The sequence below is a fragment of the Protobothrops mucrosquamatus genome, unplaced genomic scaffold (genome assembly GCF_001527695.2).
Source record: "Protobothrops mucrosquamatus isolate PMUCROS unplaced genomic scaffold, P.Mucros_1.0 scaffold2170, whole genome shotgun sequence".
In the NCBI taxonomy this organism is placed as follows: Eukaryota; Metazoa; Chordata; class Lepidosauria; order Squamata; family Viperidae; genus Protobothrops; species Protobothrops mucrosquamatus.
The window spans coordinates 51,419-67,627 of NW_015388264.1; the positions used below are offsets into that span (position 1 = coordinate 51,419).

Consider the following 16,209-nt stretch of genomic DNA (forward strand, 5'->3'; position numbering starts at 1 on the left):
AAACACCAGTTGTAAGGGAACAAGAGTGAATAACGATATGTCTCCATCTTTTGCTCCCATGGCATTTGGTGAGAAACAAAATGCTGGATTAAAATGGGTCTAGTCCAGATGTGTCTAACCTTCGGCCTATGGACCGCCTATGGCCCTGGACAGCCCCACAAGATTGTAAACTTTTAACATTTATACATATAAATACAGGGCTTTTTTGTCATAGAACGCACCAGAACGGGGTTCCGGCACCTTTTGTCGACAGATTTTCCAGATTGTTGCCATTCCTATTCTTGTTTGCTTTTGAAAATGCCCCGCTGGTGGTACGGTGCGAGCGGGGTCCCCTCCGGTGCTGTCTGCCTCCTCTAGGACGAGCCATGAGGCGCTGGAGCACCACAGCCAGAGCGTGGCTTGATTGTCTGGGTCAGACCATGTGGTGTGGAAGCCGATGGTGCTGGTGGTGGGAGACACATAAACATGGAGGCCAACTTTCATGAGAGGGTGAATGAGCCTTTTGCCTTCCCTTACAGAAGGTGAGGTGTGAGGTTAAAAAGAGGCAAAGTGAGAGGAAAGAAAGGCAGCTGGCGTGGAAGCTTGCTCGACAGTGAAACATTGCTGTTTCGGTTCATTGGGTAGTTCAAAGGCTGGGATGTCTACGAAAATCTCCTTTTAGTCTTTTATACTTTATATTTAAACTGCAGAGGGGAAGAATAAGAATAAAGCCAATGTCTTGTGATTTGGAGGTATATATATTAATTATGTATTGGTCAGATATAAAGGTAGACCTACAGTATGAGATTTAATCATATCTATTTATTAAATTGGGTTTAACTTAAAGGTAAATTAAAAGTAATCTGTTCACTGACAAAGTTTCAACTTTAATTTGTTTCAAGTCAATATCCATATTAAACTCCAAATGTAAATTTTTCCACCTTGTTTGACAACTTCTTAAAAATAATTCAATCTTTTACAAGCAACCAAATTTTGTTTTATTGGGCCAATTTCATTCCACATAGAAAGCTGGCATTTCCATTCATTAAACTAAATGGGTATGCCAGTGGTAAATGTCCCAAAAAATTAATAAAATCTTCTAATTTAAAGCTACACAGTGCATGGTAACTGTTGTGATTCCTCGCCAGCCAGTGGATCCAGCAGCTGAGTCTGAGGAATCAGATGAGGAGGAGGGGCCTGGAGTGACATTAGAGTCAGAGGAAGGCTCTGAGGAGCTCCAAGACTTACAGTCGGACGAGGAGCCTGGCCCCTCTACTCGCGCTCAGGCTGAAACACAGCTGTGCTGGGAGCCTGAGTTGGACAGTGATGAAGAACAGTTGGGACAAATCCAGGAGGCACAAAAGCACAGGCAAGAGAAGCGAGTAGGACAGAGGAATGCAATGGGGTGACTCCAAAGGCAAAGGAGAAGGCATTAGAAAGCCACGTATTGGCTGAATTATAAAAGGGAAGGTGTGGGAGGTGCTGGTTGCCAAAGGCAACTATTTGTGTTGAGGATCGAGTTTCTGTAGACTGTGTTTGTTTGCCTTGGACATTGACTCGGGTTTGTGAGAATAAAAGGGGTTGGTTTTTTCTTGCGATTCCTGCCTGTTTCTTGGAAGTGGGGTTTCTCCTTGTGAGCATAACAAGGACTCTCGTAGACTGGGACAGAACAGTAACATTAATAGTATTAACTTATCTTGAACAAAATCCTAGTCTTTTAGATACACTAAATATTGAAGGGGTTTTTTTTTCAACTACAAAGGTAAACTTTTGCAAAGTAGGTTGTTCCGGCACCTTTTTTTTTTTTTTTTTTTACAAAAAAAGCACTGTATATATACATTAACTATATTATATATTTTATTTGTGGCTCAAGACAATTCTTCTTCATTTAGTGTGACTCAGACAAACCAAAAGGTTGGACACATGGGATCTAATCTGAACAGGTTGCTCTTCTATTTTTATGTGACTAAAAGACAAGTATTTGTTCTTGAACATTAGTACAGAAGAACAGGCAAAGTCAACTTGCAATCTGTGTGATGTATGCAGTCATCCAATATCTTATTTGCATTCCCAAGCCCTTGAAGTGTTTCTCTCTCTCTCTCTCTCTCTCTCTCTCTCTCTCTCTCTCTCTCTCTCTCTCTGTGTGTGTGTGTGTGTGTCAGTGTTTGTGTGTGTGTTAGCATTTCTGATAGGTTGGCAGTGGCAGGTAAGGGGCAAAAACAAGCATTGTAGAAGCTTATTTTGGTCTTAAAAACCCCCAACTTACTTTTTTTAACCCATTATTTTAGTAGTATACATCTCAGTATCTTACACAGAACCAAGGGTAGCTCAAAAATGCAGGCACACACTTCTGCATAAGTTATAGTTGGCTTAATCATGATTTGTTGACTAAATCATAAATAGATTTATTGCAGCTAAGCCAGAATTCATGGCTCATACAAAAATTAACATGCTATGGTTTAGTGTAGTAGAACCTGATCTTAAGATTCAAGATGATGTATATCTGCAGAGAATGTGATAGAAATAAACTAACTACATATCATTTTGGCAGATCTCAAGCTATTTGTTATCGAATTAATATGGAATAGGTCAGAGAACTTGCAAGAAAACGTCAGCAAGTAGGTGAAAGTGGATTAAACAAGCCTTTGTTTGCTGAAGAATTGAATAAACAAATAAATAAATAAATGCTTTTTATTGCTAAAGTATTACTTATGCAGCAAAACTTCATTTACTTTGGAATATGTGTATACAATTATGATGTAGATTTACTGATTTGAATGAGTAATTATATTTTAAATGAGAATCAATTAGATGTAGTACTTAAGGATTAGAAACCAGGAGACTGTGAGTTCTAATCTTGCCTTAGGGATAGAACCAGCTGGCTGATCTTGAGCCCTAGGAAAAAGGCAAGGGCAAGCATTTCCAAAAATATTGCCTAGAAATCTACCAGGATTTGTTCAGACAATCTCAAAAAAGTCAAGAATGACTGAAAGAATAAGATGATAGATAGATAGATAGATAGATAGATAGATAGATAGATAGATAGATAGACAGACAGACAGACAGACAGACAGACAGACAGACAGACAGACAGACAGACAGACAGATAGATTTAGTTCATCTATTTGTGGAAAGATAGAGATACAGATCTGAAAAATAAGCAGTAAAGTACTATAGCTGTTGTGGGATTGCAAAATCCCGGGGTCCTGCGCCTGCAGGATGAACTTATTCCTCTCCAGAGGAATGGACTGGTGATGTACGTTGAACACCATCAACGGACCTCGCTCAGATAGAGAAACACACGGACAAACAAGTTTCTTCAGGTGAGATGGCAGGCGAGAGCGAGAGCGAGAGCCCCGAAAAGCCTTTGTGCCTCTCTTTTTATTGGTCAATAAACGTCATTAGGGGGTGTACAAAAGCAGGAGGGGGAAAGGGTCTTCATTACCATATATGGAGCGAGAAACAAGAAACCAGGAGACCCTAAATCATTCTNCAAGGCAGGTCTTTTCTGGGAAATGAGACTTAAGTCAGGAAACGAAACTTAACAGAGGGGATGAGCTCATTGTATGGACAAAGAACAAAGAACTACAGGCATTTCATAGGAAACGAAACTTATGTTAGAGATGAAACCTATAGCAGTGGAAAAGTGCCCAGAGGTATATTCATAGGGTATTTTGCTGATAATTGCAACAAGCTGTGAAACAACAAAGAAAAATAAACAGCAGTAATAGACTGTTGAAAGACAACAATAAAAACATACAATGAACAAGAAAAACTAGGAGTCCACCTCTAACAACTATATTCATCCAACTATAGAATCCCTTCGGCTCAACAGAGTTATCACCCAACCAAGGGAAAAGTCATCTCCTACCTGCTTTTTGGAAGATCAAGAGGATGGGGGCCTACCGGATTGCAAGGGGAAAAGTATTCCCCAGAGACCAAAATTAGTTACAAACATATAAACATTTCACATCATGAAAATCTTTAGTAGCGTAAAAGGCAAAGATGTATATGATCTGAAAAAGGTAGAACAGTGATTTTCAAAGTATCCAGGTATTATTTACAAAAACGAATTCTAAATAAACAGCTTTTCCTATTCTCAAAACTAAAAAAAGTTTTTGAGCCTTCCGTGATCTTGTATACATCTTTTATTTTTTTTTTTTTATTTTTTGCATTTCATCTTTCTCAACTATTTCTAGTTACTTCATTGTGTTTCGTTCACCTTTATCTGAGTGGCAATCATCTACTTGTGCCATTCACATTTATGTATTTTATTGTTCTTTGGCATTATTCCACCCACTTTGTCCCTGCCCAGACTGCTGAGCAGCTCTACACAGGAACTGCACTTTGTGCAGAGGGCCAGCAAGAAATCCACCTATCACTGTGATAGACCAAAGGCAGAATGAAAGGCGTTTGCTGGTAAGGAGCAACATGAGGGGGGGAGAGTATAACTTCCTTTACCAAAACTTTTGATGAAGGATAAAGCTGCCTGTTTTGTAACCATATATAAAATTCAAGGTGACCTTTGACTGAATTTCAGACTGTGGGTGTTTAGGTTGAAAAGATGATTTTGAGAAGAGGAATTGTGTGCTTAGCAGATGAAGATGGATAGCATGTTCTTCATTCCTGTTTGCTTATCACTTAGTGTTATAACTTTCTCCAGAGAATTAACAGCATAACAGACTTGGAAGGGACCTTGGAGCTGATGGTTTATAGATAAATACAGCCCTATTGCTGACATCCCCTCTTCCACAATAATTTCTGTGCAAGGCTGATGGGGATAATCCATTAGAGCCTCAAGGAAAGGGGGGAAGTTTTCTTGCCTGTAATTTGAGCTGTATTTCAGAGCATTGTCTCTTTGACTTCTCAATTTTTTCATTAATGATTTCTGTTTCCTTTGTTTTTCCTTGTAGTTTGGTCTTCTAACCTAGCTTTCTCTTGTAGAATTACTTGCTCAAGTGCAGAATAAATGATCTAAGATGTCTTTAAAGCATCGCTGATTGATTAATATGTATGCACACCAACTGTTTACCCAATTAACGTATAACAGATACTCTGCGTAGTTCATAAGACAAAAACAAAGACAATGTTCAAGTGCCAAATTACAATAAGAAAATCAACTAAATGCTGCAGGTAAAAACGCAATATAAAGCTCACATGTTTTTGAAAGAAATAAAAATTTATAAAGCTGAAGTAGTATTCCAATTCTATATACGGTAGATTAAAAATCCAAGAGATTTTTTTTTTTAAAAGTCTTTGCTGAGTGTTGGGAGGGAGAGAAATGGGGGAAGTCAGATGGTAGACCTTTCCGAGAAGAGACTCATATTCAAACAAATGGGTGGGGTGGAGGCATTGTGAAAAGGCTGTTTTATGTATGACTACCTAACCATAATTGTGCCCAGAAGGGGAACTTGGAAAAACCTTTGGATACTTTCAAAGACAGAAAAAAGCAAATACATATAGGAAGAAATCTTTTTTTTTTTTTATGTCTCAAAGCATAAAAGTGCCTGTGGTCCAATTCTGGTCCAGTTGGCTACTATACACATGATAGGAATACTCTCTCCCTGAAGTCAATGTTGCTGCCCTCCATGGTCATTTTGTTCTGAGCTGTTGGGCCAGTGGAATGTAGGAGAGCTGAGCTTCATTGGAAGTTCTTAAGAAAAGATTGCACAGCCATTTTTCTGAAATGGTATAGGGTCTCCTGCTTGAGCAGGGGGTTGGACTAGAAGATGTCCAAGGTCCCATCCCTCTGTTATTCTGTTAATAAATGGAATAAGTTCTTTTTTTCCTGGTTTACTGGTGGATGTATCAGTCAGGAAGGCATCATGTATGAGGGAGAGTTATAGAGGAAGATTTACATAAAAGGTCAAAGTATATGTCTTTAAATAATGATGGAAAACAAAACCCAGGGATGGGTGAGAGGGCTAACGAAGCAAGGGAGGTCATCACCATGGGAAAATGGCCAAAAGGCTTTCTTAAGCCTGTTTCTTTTCCAAACAGTTTTTGTTTTTACTAAACAAAACCTTTTTAAAAAATCACACAGTACTTTTGGTTTTATTCTACATTACTAATATACTACTTTCTTTCTTGTAGTAAATACAAATGTATTCACTTAATCTTAAAATGTATTTTTTAAGTGATAAAATCATCTTGGATTACAGGATTGGTATTGGAAGTCAGCCTTATGAATGAATATCATTTTGAGAAAACGTCTATACAAAACTTTTATTGTTCTTGTCAAAAATGGGTTTCAGAAGAAGATAGAATGATTCCGTTATAATCTTTTTGTGATTTCCATTTATTATTATTTTTTTCTAATCTAAAAATCCTTCTTATGAAGGTGAAGATTTTAATGCTTGTTGATTGGTAGCAGCAGATGTTGAGAAGCAACTTAATTCTGAAACTTCTATAAAACATTTTCTTAAAATATATTCTACAATTTGCAGGACTAATTAGCAATATCCACATGACTATCTGTAAAATCTCTAACATCACTTAAGAATGATCTTAAACACATTGTTCTATGAATCTGTTCTAGTTGACTGATAGGAGTACTTTTAGGCTCTAAGATAGATAGAAAAAAACAGAAATCAAGCAACTCTAGGCTGTTCTTTTTGACATTTTGAAATTTTTACCCTACTGTGGCTCTAATAACATGCATTAAATTTCTAAGTCAATAATATTAAACTAAAGATCACATTTCTGATTACAGCAACAAGAGTATTCCTGGCTGGAAGCAGTCATGTATAACCTATTTTAACAGGTAAACCTGAATTCTACAATTGTCAAATAATTCAGGCATGTAGTGCCTATCACAACCCCATTTTTTGTAAAAATAAAAGGAACAGTTATTTCTAGAGATAGCTTTAGTAGATTCATGCTACCATTAGGCTATTGTACATCGAGAGATAAAAAAGTACCTCTGAAAAAATTAATACTCTATATATGTCCTTTATCCTAATGTCAAGGTTCTGATAGAGCTAAATAAATCAGAACTCTGGGGCTAGACACTTCATCAAAGAACATGTTTATTGGATACAAAGTATTGGCATGGTCAAACGTGAAACCAAGTCTAAAATTCCCTCCAAAGAGTTACACTATTACAAAGTCAAACTTCCCACCCCAGTGCTATGCAATCAACTACGTTTCCCATCCCCCTAGCATAACTGACAGAATGACCTTGGTTCCCAAGGGACACAGAATTGTTTAGACTAGTAAAAGTTCTTCACATTTCCTCCCATTCATGTGGCAACCTAGAATGAGAAAGATGGCTGCAGCCAGGTTCGTTGTAGAGTTGACACCTTTATTATTTGAGTAAACAGGATTTTAGAAACCTGATTGCAGTTATATCCTGGTTCTCTGCACGTTCACAGATAACTTCCTATTTCTGATTCAAACCTTCTTAATGATACCTAGGTAAAGGAAGGCTTGAGATTTTCTTTTGGAGTTCTCTTTAGTTAAAAGCTGGAATATAATACAATGAGAATAACCACAAAATACAAAAAAAAAATGTTCCAAACAGAAAGCCTACTTGGTGGGTGGGGAAAAAAAGGCAATGGTAAAGAACCGTGTGTGTGTGTGTGTGTGTGTGTGTATTGAGAGTGTTTGAATTCTTTTAAATAAACCTTAACTGTACAGAAGATTTTCTTCCCCAGTGATAATAGATAACAATATTTTCTTCCTTTTCCTGTATGAATTGAATGACCATCATTTAAAAAAAACAACAGTTGTTTTAATGAAGACTAAAGTTATCTGATTGTAGACAGCAACAGATATACTTTTACTGTTGAACTGATTTTTATTAAATTATAATATATATATATATATATATATATATATATATATATATATATTTATTTATATTGAAGGCTATCTAGAGTTGTATGTGTAAGCAGCACAATGTTTAATAACAAAGTCTATCAGTGTTTTCCAAAACCTTAATTTTAAGCTTTATAACTGAATAACTACAACTTTCCACTCAGCCCCAGAATGCCTATGCTGGTTTTAAATCATAGTTTTAATGTTACTGTCTCCTTTGATTCATAATCTATACCTAGCTGTCAAAGCAGTAGCATTTTGGGTCTATGGATTACACCTTTTCAAGTTTATATTTTAGGCCAGAGGTCCCCAACCTTTTGAGCACCAAAGACTGGTTCCATGGACAGAGGTTTTTCCGTGGACCGGAGGGTTGGTGGTTTTGTGTGCTGCCTGCATCTTGCAGATAGGGCTTTGCTTGTTTGTGCAGCCCGGTTGCTGGCATGCTGTGGCCCGGTACTGGTCCATGGAACGGGGGTTGGGGACCTCTGTTTTAGACAGTCAAGGGCTACAGCAGACAATACAGTAGATATTACTGGTGTGGAATGTGATTCAACTCCCTAAACTTTTTTGTTCTGGTAGATATAGGGTTATTTTCAATAGCAATAAATGGGTTACGCCCATTGGAAGTTTAATGCATTCCCACTTATTTTTCACCTAAAATTTACAGGAAACTGCACCAGCATAATTCTATAGTTTACGACCAAGTTTTGGTGCTACATTTCTTGGGAAGCTTGGATTTCATCTATATATTTTTCACCAAATGGCTTTTTTTTTGTTTATATTGGGTTAGGAGGTGAATGCATTACATTCAGGAGTTGGCAAAGACAGTTTGTAGTGTATAAATATCCTAAGAGCTATGGCAGATAATTAGAAGATTGTATCGGGTTCTCTTCTAGGTATTTTCAGCGATTTGTGTATCTCATTCTTTGGCTGGCAGGTCTTACCCTGGTAGGATTCTTTCAATACAGTACTACAAAGGACATCAAGTAAGTGCATTTTCTAAAACAAATACACTAGAAATGAATACTGATATTGAGCTACTGAATTGCAATTATAAGAAAGTTTTAGGTTGAATTGATCCACCAAGTGTTCCTCTCTCCCTTTTCACACTGGATTGCAGGTATAGTATATGTATGTGTGTGTGATTAAAAAAAAACCTTAGTATTACAATTATTGATAATTAAAAACAACCATATCTTGGTTACATTGGTACGCTACATATACCCTATAGGGGTGAGATGTGGGTAACAATATGATGCTCACAAGAGCAATTTGCATAGAAATTGTGAGTGTATTTGGATAACTGTGCTGTATGTCAAGCACCAGAGAAATCAAGAAATTCAGGAAGTTTAAATGAGTATAAAGATTTATTGCAGACTTAAACTCTCTACTATAATCTGAACTATTAACGGTCAAGGGAAATATGTGGGAATTAAGAAGGCATTCAAAGAGGGCTGGACTTAGATCTCTTGCAGGCGTGCAGGGACTCATGATTTACAACTTACGGTATGATACGTTTGACCCCTCCCTTGGGCTCAGCCTGGTCATTTCCCATACTGTGCTTGCAGCATACAGGCCAAAATGTGCCCAAACTGTTAGCAAAGAAAGCTGCATAAGGCATTAAGTGTAACTAAGGCTATTAATCTGCCTCAGAACAATACCTTGTCTAACTTAATAAAGGCATAACGGGAAAGTCTTGATTAATCAAAGCCATTTGCAGAGGCCCAATACGCATAGGCTTTATTATTCTACCCTTCTTAGCAGGGATTATTAAAACTTTATATTGTAAAGAAGGCACATATTGAGGCATGCCTAGAATGCAGAGATTGGGCCCCTGCTGATTCCCAACTTTCTTCCCACAATCCTGCTGCACCCTGCCCACAATTCCTGGGAAGAGCCAATGCATGCTTATGTATTTATTACTTATTTATTTTTATACTGCCTTTGTTATTTTTACAAATAATTTAAGGCAGTGAACATATCCAACACACTTTCCTTCACCTGTTGTTTCCACAACAATCCAGTGAGGTGACTTGGGGTATGAGAGAATGACTGACTCAAGGTCACCCAGCTGACTTTTATGCTTTAAAGATACCATCAAAAATGTAAGGGGAATTCTCCCTTTCTCCATTCAATAGCCTGATTTTGTGGGGAAGCATATATTAAAAGCTAGCTCCCTTTCCAAAAAGAAGCATTGCAAGTTCACTAAGAAACGGAAAATGTTATTATATACAGCAAAGTCAGAGATGTAGAAGAAAGTTGAACAGAAAAAATAAAAGGAGAAAGAATGAATCATTGTTTCTTGAAAAGGTGGGTCTCAATCAACTGATCTCTCTAGCTTAAGATCTTAGACAAGCACTAGACAGTTTTTTATACATCTTAGTCTGCAAAAAAACATAATATTGCAACTAGTTTAACTGACCCAATGTTCTATCTAAATTATTAGCTGCATCTCTGTTGCTGCTCACTGCAGTTTTGCCGTTAACAGGCTTTCAGCCAAACTCCAAGAAGGGAGAAATGAAACACAGAGGCAAAATGGAGACTGCCCCTCCCTGCTTGTAGAAACTCTCATGAGGAAGGAAATCTACTCTCTGTATTAGCTCCTTGGTGTTTTGGTTTCCCTTTCTTTAATTTTATCTGCCCATTATCTGGACTGACAGAGCAGCTACTTTATTTAATTCTTTCAATACATGAACATCTTAAAATGGATGTTTCTCACATTCATTACAACTTTGAACAACCTTTTCATGCTTGGTGCTAAAATCACATCTAGCTTTTTATTGTTAAAAGTACAAAAAGGCACTGTATCTTGATTATATAATTTATGGCCTATAAGTGCCATAGACAATTCACAAACTTGGCATTCCAACTGTTCAAAGAAAAGTCTTTATCAGGATCCAGTCCAAGCCAGGAATAAACAAAATGGAGACTGCTTTAGAAAGAAAGTTGTAGTTTATTGAAGAGCAGAACCACAAGACTCAAGGCTCTGGAGCAGCTGACCACATGTAGCTGCAAGTGGTGGGTTTTTATACCTTCTTAGGCTTTTGTGTTTGGAGTTCTTCCTGTTTGAGGCTTTGTATTTCCTGTGTCATGTACTTTGACCTGAGCTTTTGAGTATGTCCTTTTTGGTATTGGTGGATTAATCCTATTATGTCCTAAAGGTCATGTCTTTTAGAGTTTGGGTAGGGTATGTAGACTTTAGGGTCTTTGTCTTCCTAATCTCATCAGCTTCTAGCTTCCTGGCTCCATCCTTTCTGAAAGGATTATCACATCTGCATTTCTACAGACCTGGCTTCTGCTTGGGGCAGAGAGAGAGGGGGGGGAGTTAGTTTCTGGGGTCTGGCTTTGTCTTAGATTTTTTTCTCTCATTATTTCTTTGGAGAAATATATTCTGCCTTTTTAATATTCCCCAAAATATTTCTTTCTATGGAGGGGGCTGGCTTCCAACCCAGCTTTCAAACATGTGTAGACGCATGACATATTGAAATGTGTCAAAGAAATAAAAACAGGTCAGACTAAACATAGAAGCCAAAGGAAAGCAGGGAGGACCACAGCAATCATAAAGAATGAATTACCAAGTGAGAAGGGTAGCTTCTAAATATCTTTCCTCCATTATATATTGTGTATTTATGTAGGCAGAAGCATCCTTCCAAAATCTGTCAACCCATCACAGATGTCATGTTTCTCAAGACCCACAAAACAGCCAGCAGTACAATCCTCAACATCCTCTACCGCTTCTCAGAGAAACATAACCTCACCATGGCCTTACCCTATGGGAATGAGGCCCATCTTGGCTATCCTCGTCCCTTCCACGCATCATATGTTGAGGAATTCAAAACACTGGAAAATAAGTTCAACATCATGGCCAACCATTTAAGGTTTAATTGGCAACAGGTAAGACTATAGAAGTTATTATGTAAAGTTTCCAATTTTTATTCCAGACTTTGTATGTTGGAATTAATGCATTCTGTAGGAGTCATTGTTGCTGTTAATCTGTGTTGATGCTTAATTTGGAATTTGCAGAATAGATACCAAAGATTGAGGAGATTTCAGAACAATAACAAATCTTAAAAAAGGTTTATTAAGAAATTGACCTTGAATATACTTGCAGTATCAAAAGAATATAACCCCAAAGAGCTGGGTGAGCCCTAAACAGCAAAAGTTTCTGGAACTTTATTTATGAGGAAGCTAATAAAAGGGCAAACCTTATAATTCTTTTCCCCTATTCCCTCCTTTGGAATGCTCACCCAGCACTGGGATAATTAGCAAGAAGAGAATTAATGTTTGTATTTACATTCATTGGAAGGAAACTTATAATACAAGTGTAAGTAGGCACATAATGGCACATTGAAAGGAATGCGCTAATGAGGATTGTTTAAGCAATCTCTCCATGCTATGAAGGGGGGGGGAAACAGGACAGACACAGGACAGACATGAAGCCCAGCCCATTTTTGTAACCCCCAAATTGCACAACCATATTTCAGCAGCAAAATGCTAGTTTTCAGTAACATAATTATTTAATAAAAGAATTTAAGATATAAAATTAGATGTATGAAGTNAAGAAGAAGAAGAAGAAGAAGAAGAAGAAGAAGAAGAAGAAGAAGAAGAAGAAGAAGAAGAAGAAGAAGAAGAAGAAGAAGAAGAAGAAGAAGAAGAAGAAGAAGAAGAAGAAGAAGAAGAAGAAGAAGAAGAAGAAGAAGAAGAAGAAGAAGAAGAAGAAGAAGAAGAAGAAGAAGAAGAAGAAGAAGAAGAAAATTTAAAAAATCCAAAGAACTGCTATTTCTCCTTATGTATCTGAAGGAGTGCAATTTGGAAAAATTGACTCACTTTTCATTTTAAAATATCAGCTTTGTCCACCTGTCTCATCCTCTCATTGAGTAGTATGTAGTGCCATTTCAAGTACTTTTCTGCAGAAGGTTTAGGGCAGGCATGTCAAACTGCCAGCCCGTGGGCCGGGTGTGTCACGTCAAAACCACACCCACACCACTGCTGGCAATGGGAAAAAAGCCGCAATACATCGTGCAATGTCATGTGATGTTGCGAGTTTGACATGCCTGGTTTAGGGGAATAAAACAAGCTCATTCAGCATATGTAATTGCACACAAACTATACTGTGTTTATTGTTAAGCACTATTTATTTCTAAACATATTGTTCTGCAAATAGATCACATGATTCTGCAATCTGCAATAGCCAACACCTATGGTTCTAATAATGGAGACCCCTTTTTACATTCCCCTCTTCCTTGCTTGCTTCAGGTCCGCTAAGAATGAAACTGGTTGCTGGTTCCTCATATTTACTGAATGCAAATGTGATAGATTAAATCTTTCTTCACCCAAACTATAAAGAAAGATATCGGAAACTTTGATTTTCTCCCCAATTACCTATTGCTTAAAGTAGCATTCAAGCCTTAAGCTATGGTTAATATAATTTATATTAAATTAGTTAAATAAAGCATAGATATTCTGATTGGGACAATATAATCTGCTATAATTACTTAAAAATGGAAGTGATTTTTTTTTAAAGCACTCCTTTAAAAGGAAAGGCGTAGAAGCCCAAAGGGGGTTAAAACTTGTTTATGCCATTAGTCTTTGTTTCCTTATGGTTTCTTGTATTGTCTCAGTAAATATGGCTAAATTAATGTATAATATTTCTCTACAGACATGCAAAAGCAAGTACCATTTCATATTGCACCAACTTTCCTGAAATCTTGTTAAGATTTGCAAGTGATGGTCAATTGTACCGGTATTTATTTCAGAATACAACATTTTTACTGATCACCCAAAAATATTAATACTTATTTTAATCTCTCTCTCTCTCTCTCTCTCCCTCTTTCATTTAAAAGGTCAGAAGAATAATGCCAAATAATACCTTTTATTTTTCTGTCCTGAGGCACCCAGCATTATTGCTTGAATCGTCTTATGTCTACTACAAAACCTATTCGCCAGCATTTAGAAAGTCCAAGAATGTTAATGAATTTCTATCATCTCCTGGGTCATACTACAATATGACAGAACAAAACAATATATATGCTAAGAACAACATGTGGTTTGATTTTGGGTATAACAACAATGCAAAATACGATAAGAGTTATATCCAGTTTGTCCTGAAGAAAATAGAAGAAATTTTTCATTTGATACTGATTGCTGATTTTTTTGATGAGTCAATGATCCTTCTGAAGGATTTTTTGTGTTGGGATCTGGATGATGTGATTTATTTCAAGTTGAATGCCAGGAGCCAAGAGAACATTCAGACTCTGAATCCAGAGAATAAAGAGAAAGTGAAGGAATGGTGTGCTTTAGATTGGGAACTTTATAAACATTTCAATAAATCATTTTGGATGAAGATTCGGGAAAGAATGGACCTCAAAACACTGTACAAGGAAGTTGATCTTCTGCAGAAGAGACAGAAGGAACTGATGGAGACATGCCTCTTGGAAGAAACCGCAATTGAGCACTATCAAGTTAAAGATAAGAAAATGAAGCCTTTTCAAGGAGAAAATGCTGGTATCATGGGTTACAATCTCAGACAAGATTTAGACAATAAGACCCTGAACATCTGTACAAAGATGATCATGCCAGAGCTACAATATACAGCCCATCTATACAATTCACAGTTCCCATTTAAGAAGAAGAAAACATTTGTCAGATGAGTTCCTTTAACAATACCATCTTTCCGGACCGAGGAACAATCTCTATGACATTCTAGGCTTCAGTTTTTCTTCATCCGAAATACTCCAGATTAATCTCAATGCCTTTTCAGAGTCAAAAATGAGATGGAAATTAGAGTCACTGTTTGTGGACTCCCATCCTGAAGCTCTAATCTTACAAAAGTCCTAAGGGACAACAATTACAAAGTTAGGAAAAAAAATGATAGAATCATTCTGATCAAGGTCTAAATCCATTCACCATTTCAGTGTGGTGAAGATATAAAGACAGATATCTGTGACCATACATGGACACAACCTTTTCCAAACAAACAGTGGACTGGATCATATCCACAGTTCTCAGATTTTCATAGTATCTGAATTAAAAGCTGCATCTCATTGAATTATAGAGGAGCAACATAACATTTTAGCAATTCTGTCCAAGCCCTTACTCAGTGTATATTAAAATATTTTTGACAAATTATTGTTTAATTTTTGCTTTTACACATCTATTGAAAAAGGTTCCCTCCTCCCTTGATACTTGATAGTACGGTGCTTAGATTCAATTTAGGTTGCATTACAGCTGCAAACTTGATGAAAGACTCTGCCTCCACGTTGCTCAAAGGTTTAACACGCTTCTTTTGTAGATTCAATAAGAAAACATTTTCCAGGTCATTCTTTTGGTTTGTCATTTGCATTTCCCTTTTAATTTTTATCATTTTCAGTCAGTTTTCTTTAAATATGAGTAAAGCGCCTTTTTCCAAACAATTATTTTGGCCTGTCACTTGTAGTTCCTTTTTGGGTACTTTTTCTTGTCAGACAAAATTTACTCCACATCTGTCATTCCCTCATTGACATATTTGGACATTGTCAATCCATAAATTCAGACATCTTTACTGACACTATTGATATTGTAAGTATTAGTTTCTGGCTCCGTTCTTCAGAGATCTGCTTTAATATTTCCAATGTTATGACTTTTTTTGTCATTTTGTAAGTTCTAGTTAATTGACTCCAAAAGTTCGCTTGTAATTTTTTCCCCTTCAACTATGAATGTTTAGTCCCCTCTAAAGTTCAGTTTCTAAAACTATAAAGTTCTTTATCTTTGTGATGAATCAAGATAGCAAAATAATTTCCCATGAGAAACTGTTTTTATAATCAATTCCAAAATCGTACACTTGCTGTCAATATTTCAAATTTAACTTGACCCTTTAAAGCAACTTTTTAGATCAAAATCTTACTTAGCTTTTTGCTGTTTATTTCAAAATATTTAAGTTCTTAAATTTGTAATTAATTTTTCTTTTGTTCACAGTCAAAGCTAAATTGACCCTGTGACTTTTTAAACTTGTTGTTCTGAATGACTTTAAGATGGTTAATAGGCAATTTCTGAAGGTGAGGCTTGCAAACCTACTGCCCTTTAAAAGTCTCTGCTTCAATTGAGACCAAAATGGCTAATGCCTTCATCTCCTGGTGCTCAAACCCATGGAAAAAATTTCTATCCTGTGGTCTTGTGAGGAACAGCCACCTGGAGTACATGTGGGTTATTTTCCATATTCTCCTTAACTGGAAAAATGAGTAGACTTTGCTGTGGTCAACTGCACTTTCATGAAGGTGTCTTCAGTTCACCATGGCTCCCATGGAAGTTGAATAAAAGTATTACCAATAGGTCAGCTGGAAACTAAAATCCTTGCCAAACAAGCTTTAATTGCCCTATGGTTCGTCTTTTTTGCTTTTTTAGTTGTAGGGCAACTTAACAAGCAGTTAAACCTAT

The 16,209-nt window shown here is 36.8% G+C and overlaps 1 protein-coding gene across 3 annotated transcripts; it reads left to right on the forward strand.

The window, feature by feature from the left end:
• Positions 1–4,184: 4,184 nt before the first annotated feature.
• Positions 4,185–14,909, forward strand: GAL3ST2 (galactose-3-O-sulfotransferase 2). 3 transcript variants are annotated; one of them, XM_015824237.1, is made up of 6 exons: positions 4,376–4,398; positions 4,924–5,112; positions 6,692–6,742; positions 8,694–8,783; positions 11,433–11,691; positions 13,641–14,909. In XM_015824237.1, exons 2-6 carry the CDS (start codon positions 5,066–5,068, stop codon positions 14,445–14,447), a joined length of 1,254 nt encoding a protein of 417 aa, XP_015679723.1. In that variant the 5' UTR covers positions 4,376–4,398; positions 4,924–5,065; the 3' UTR covers positions 14,448–14,909. The 3 variants fall into 3 exon arrangements, with proteins under 3 accessions (XP_015679724.1, XP_015679725.1, XP_015679723.1); XM_015824238.1 differs by lacking the exon at positions 4,924–5,112 and having other exon boundaries at positions 4,185–4,398; XM_015824239.1 differs by lacking the exons at positions 4,924–5,112; positions 6,692–6,742 and having other exon boundaries at positions 4,185–4,398.
• Positions 14,910–16,209: the final 1,300 nt, after the last annotated feature.

Excerpts from the sequence above, each read along its gene's own strand:
- GAL3ST2 (XM_015824237.1), top strand. The coding sequence starts at position 5,066 with ATGTTCAAGTGCCAAATTACAATAAGAAAATCAACTAAATGCTGCAG. Across the intron at positions 6,743-8,693 it reads TGTATAACCTATTTTAACAG|GTATTTTCAGCGATTTGTGT; the intron begins GTAAACCTGAAT and ends GTTCTCTTCTAG. Across the intron at positions 8,784-11,432 it reads AGTACTACAAAGGACATCAA|GCAGAAGCATCCTTCCAAAA; the intron begins GTAAGTGCATTT and ends GTATTTATGTAG.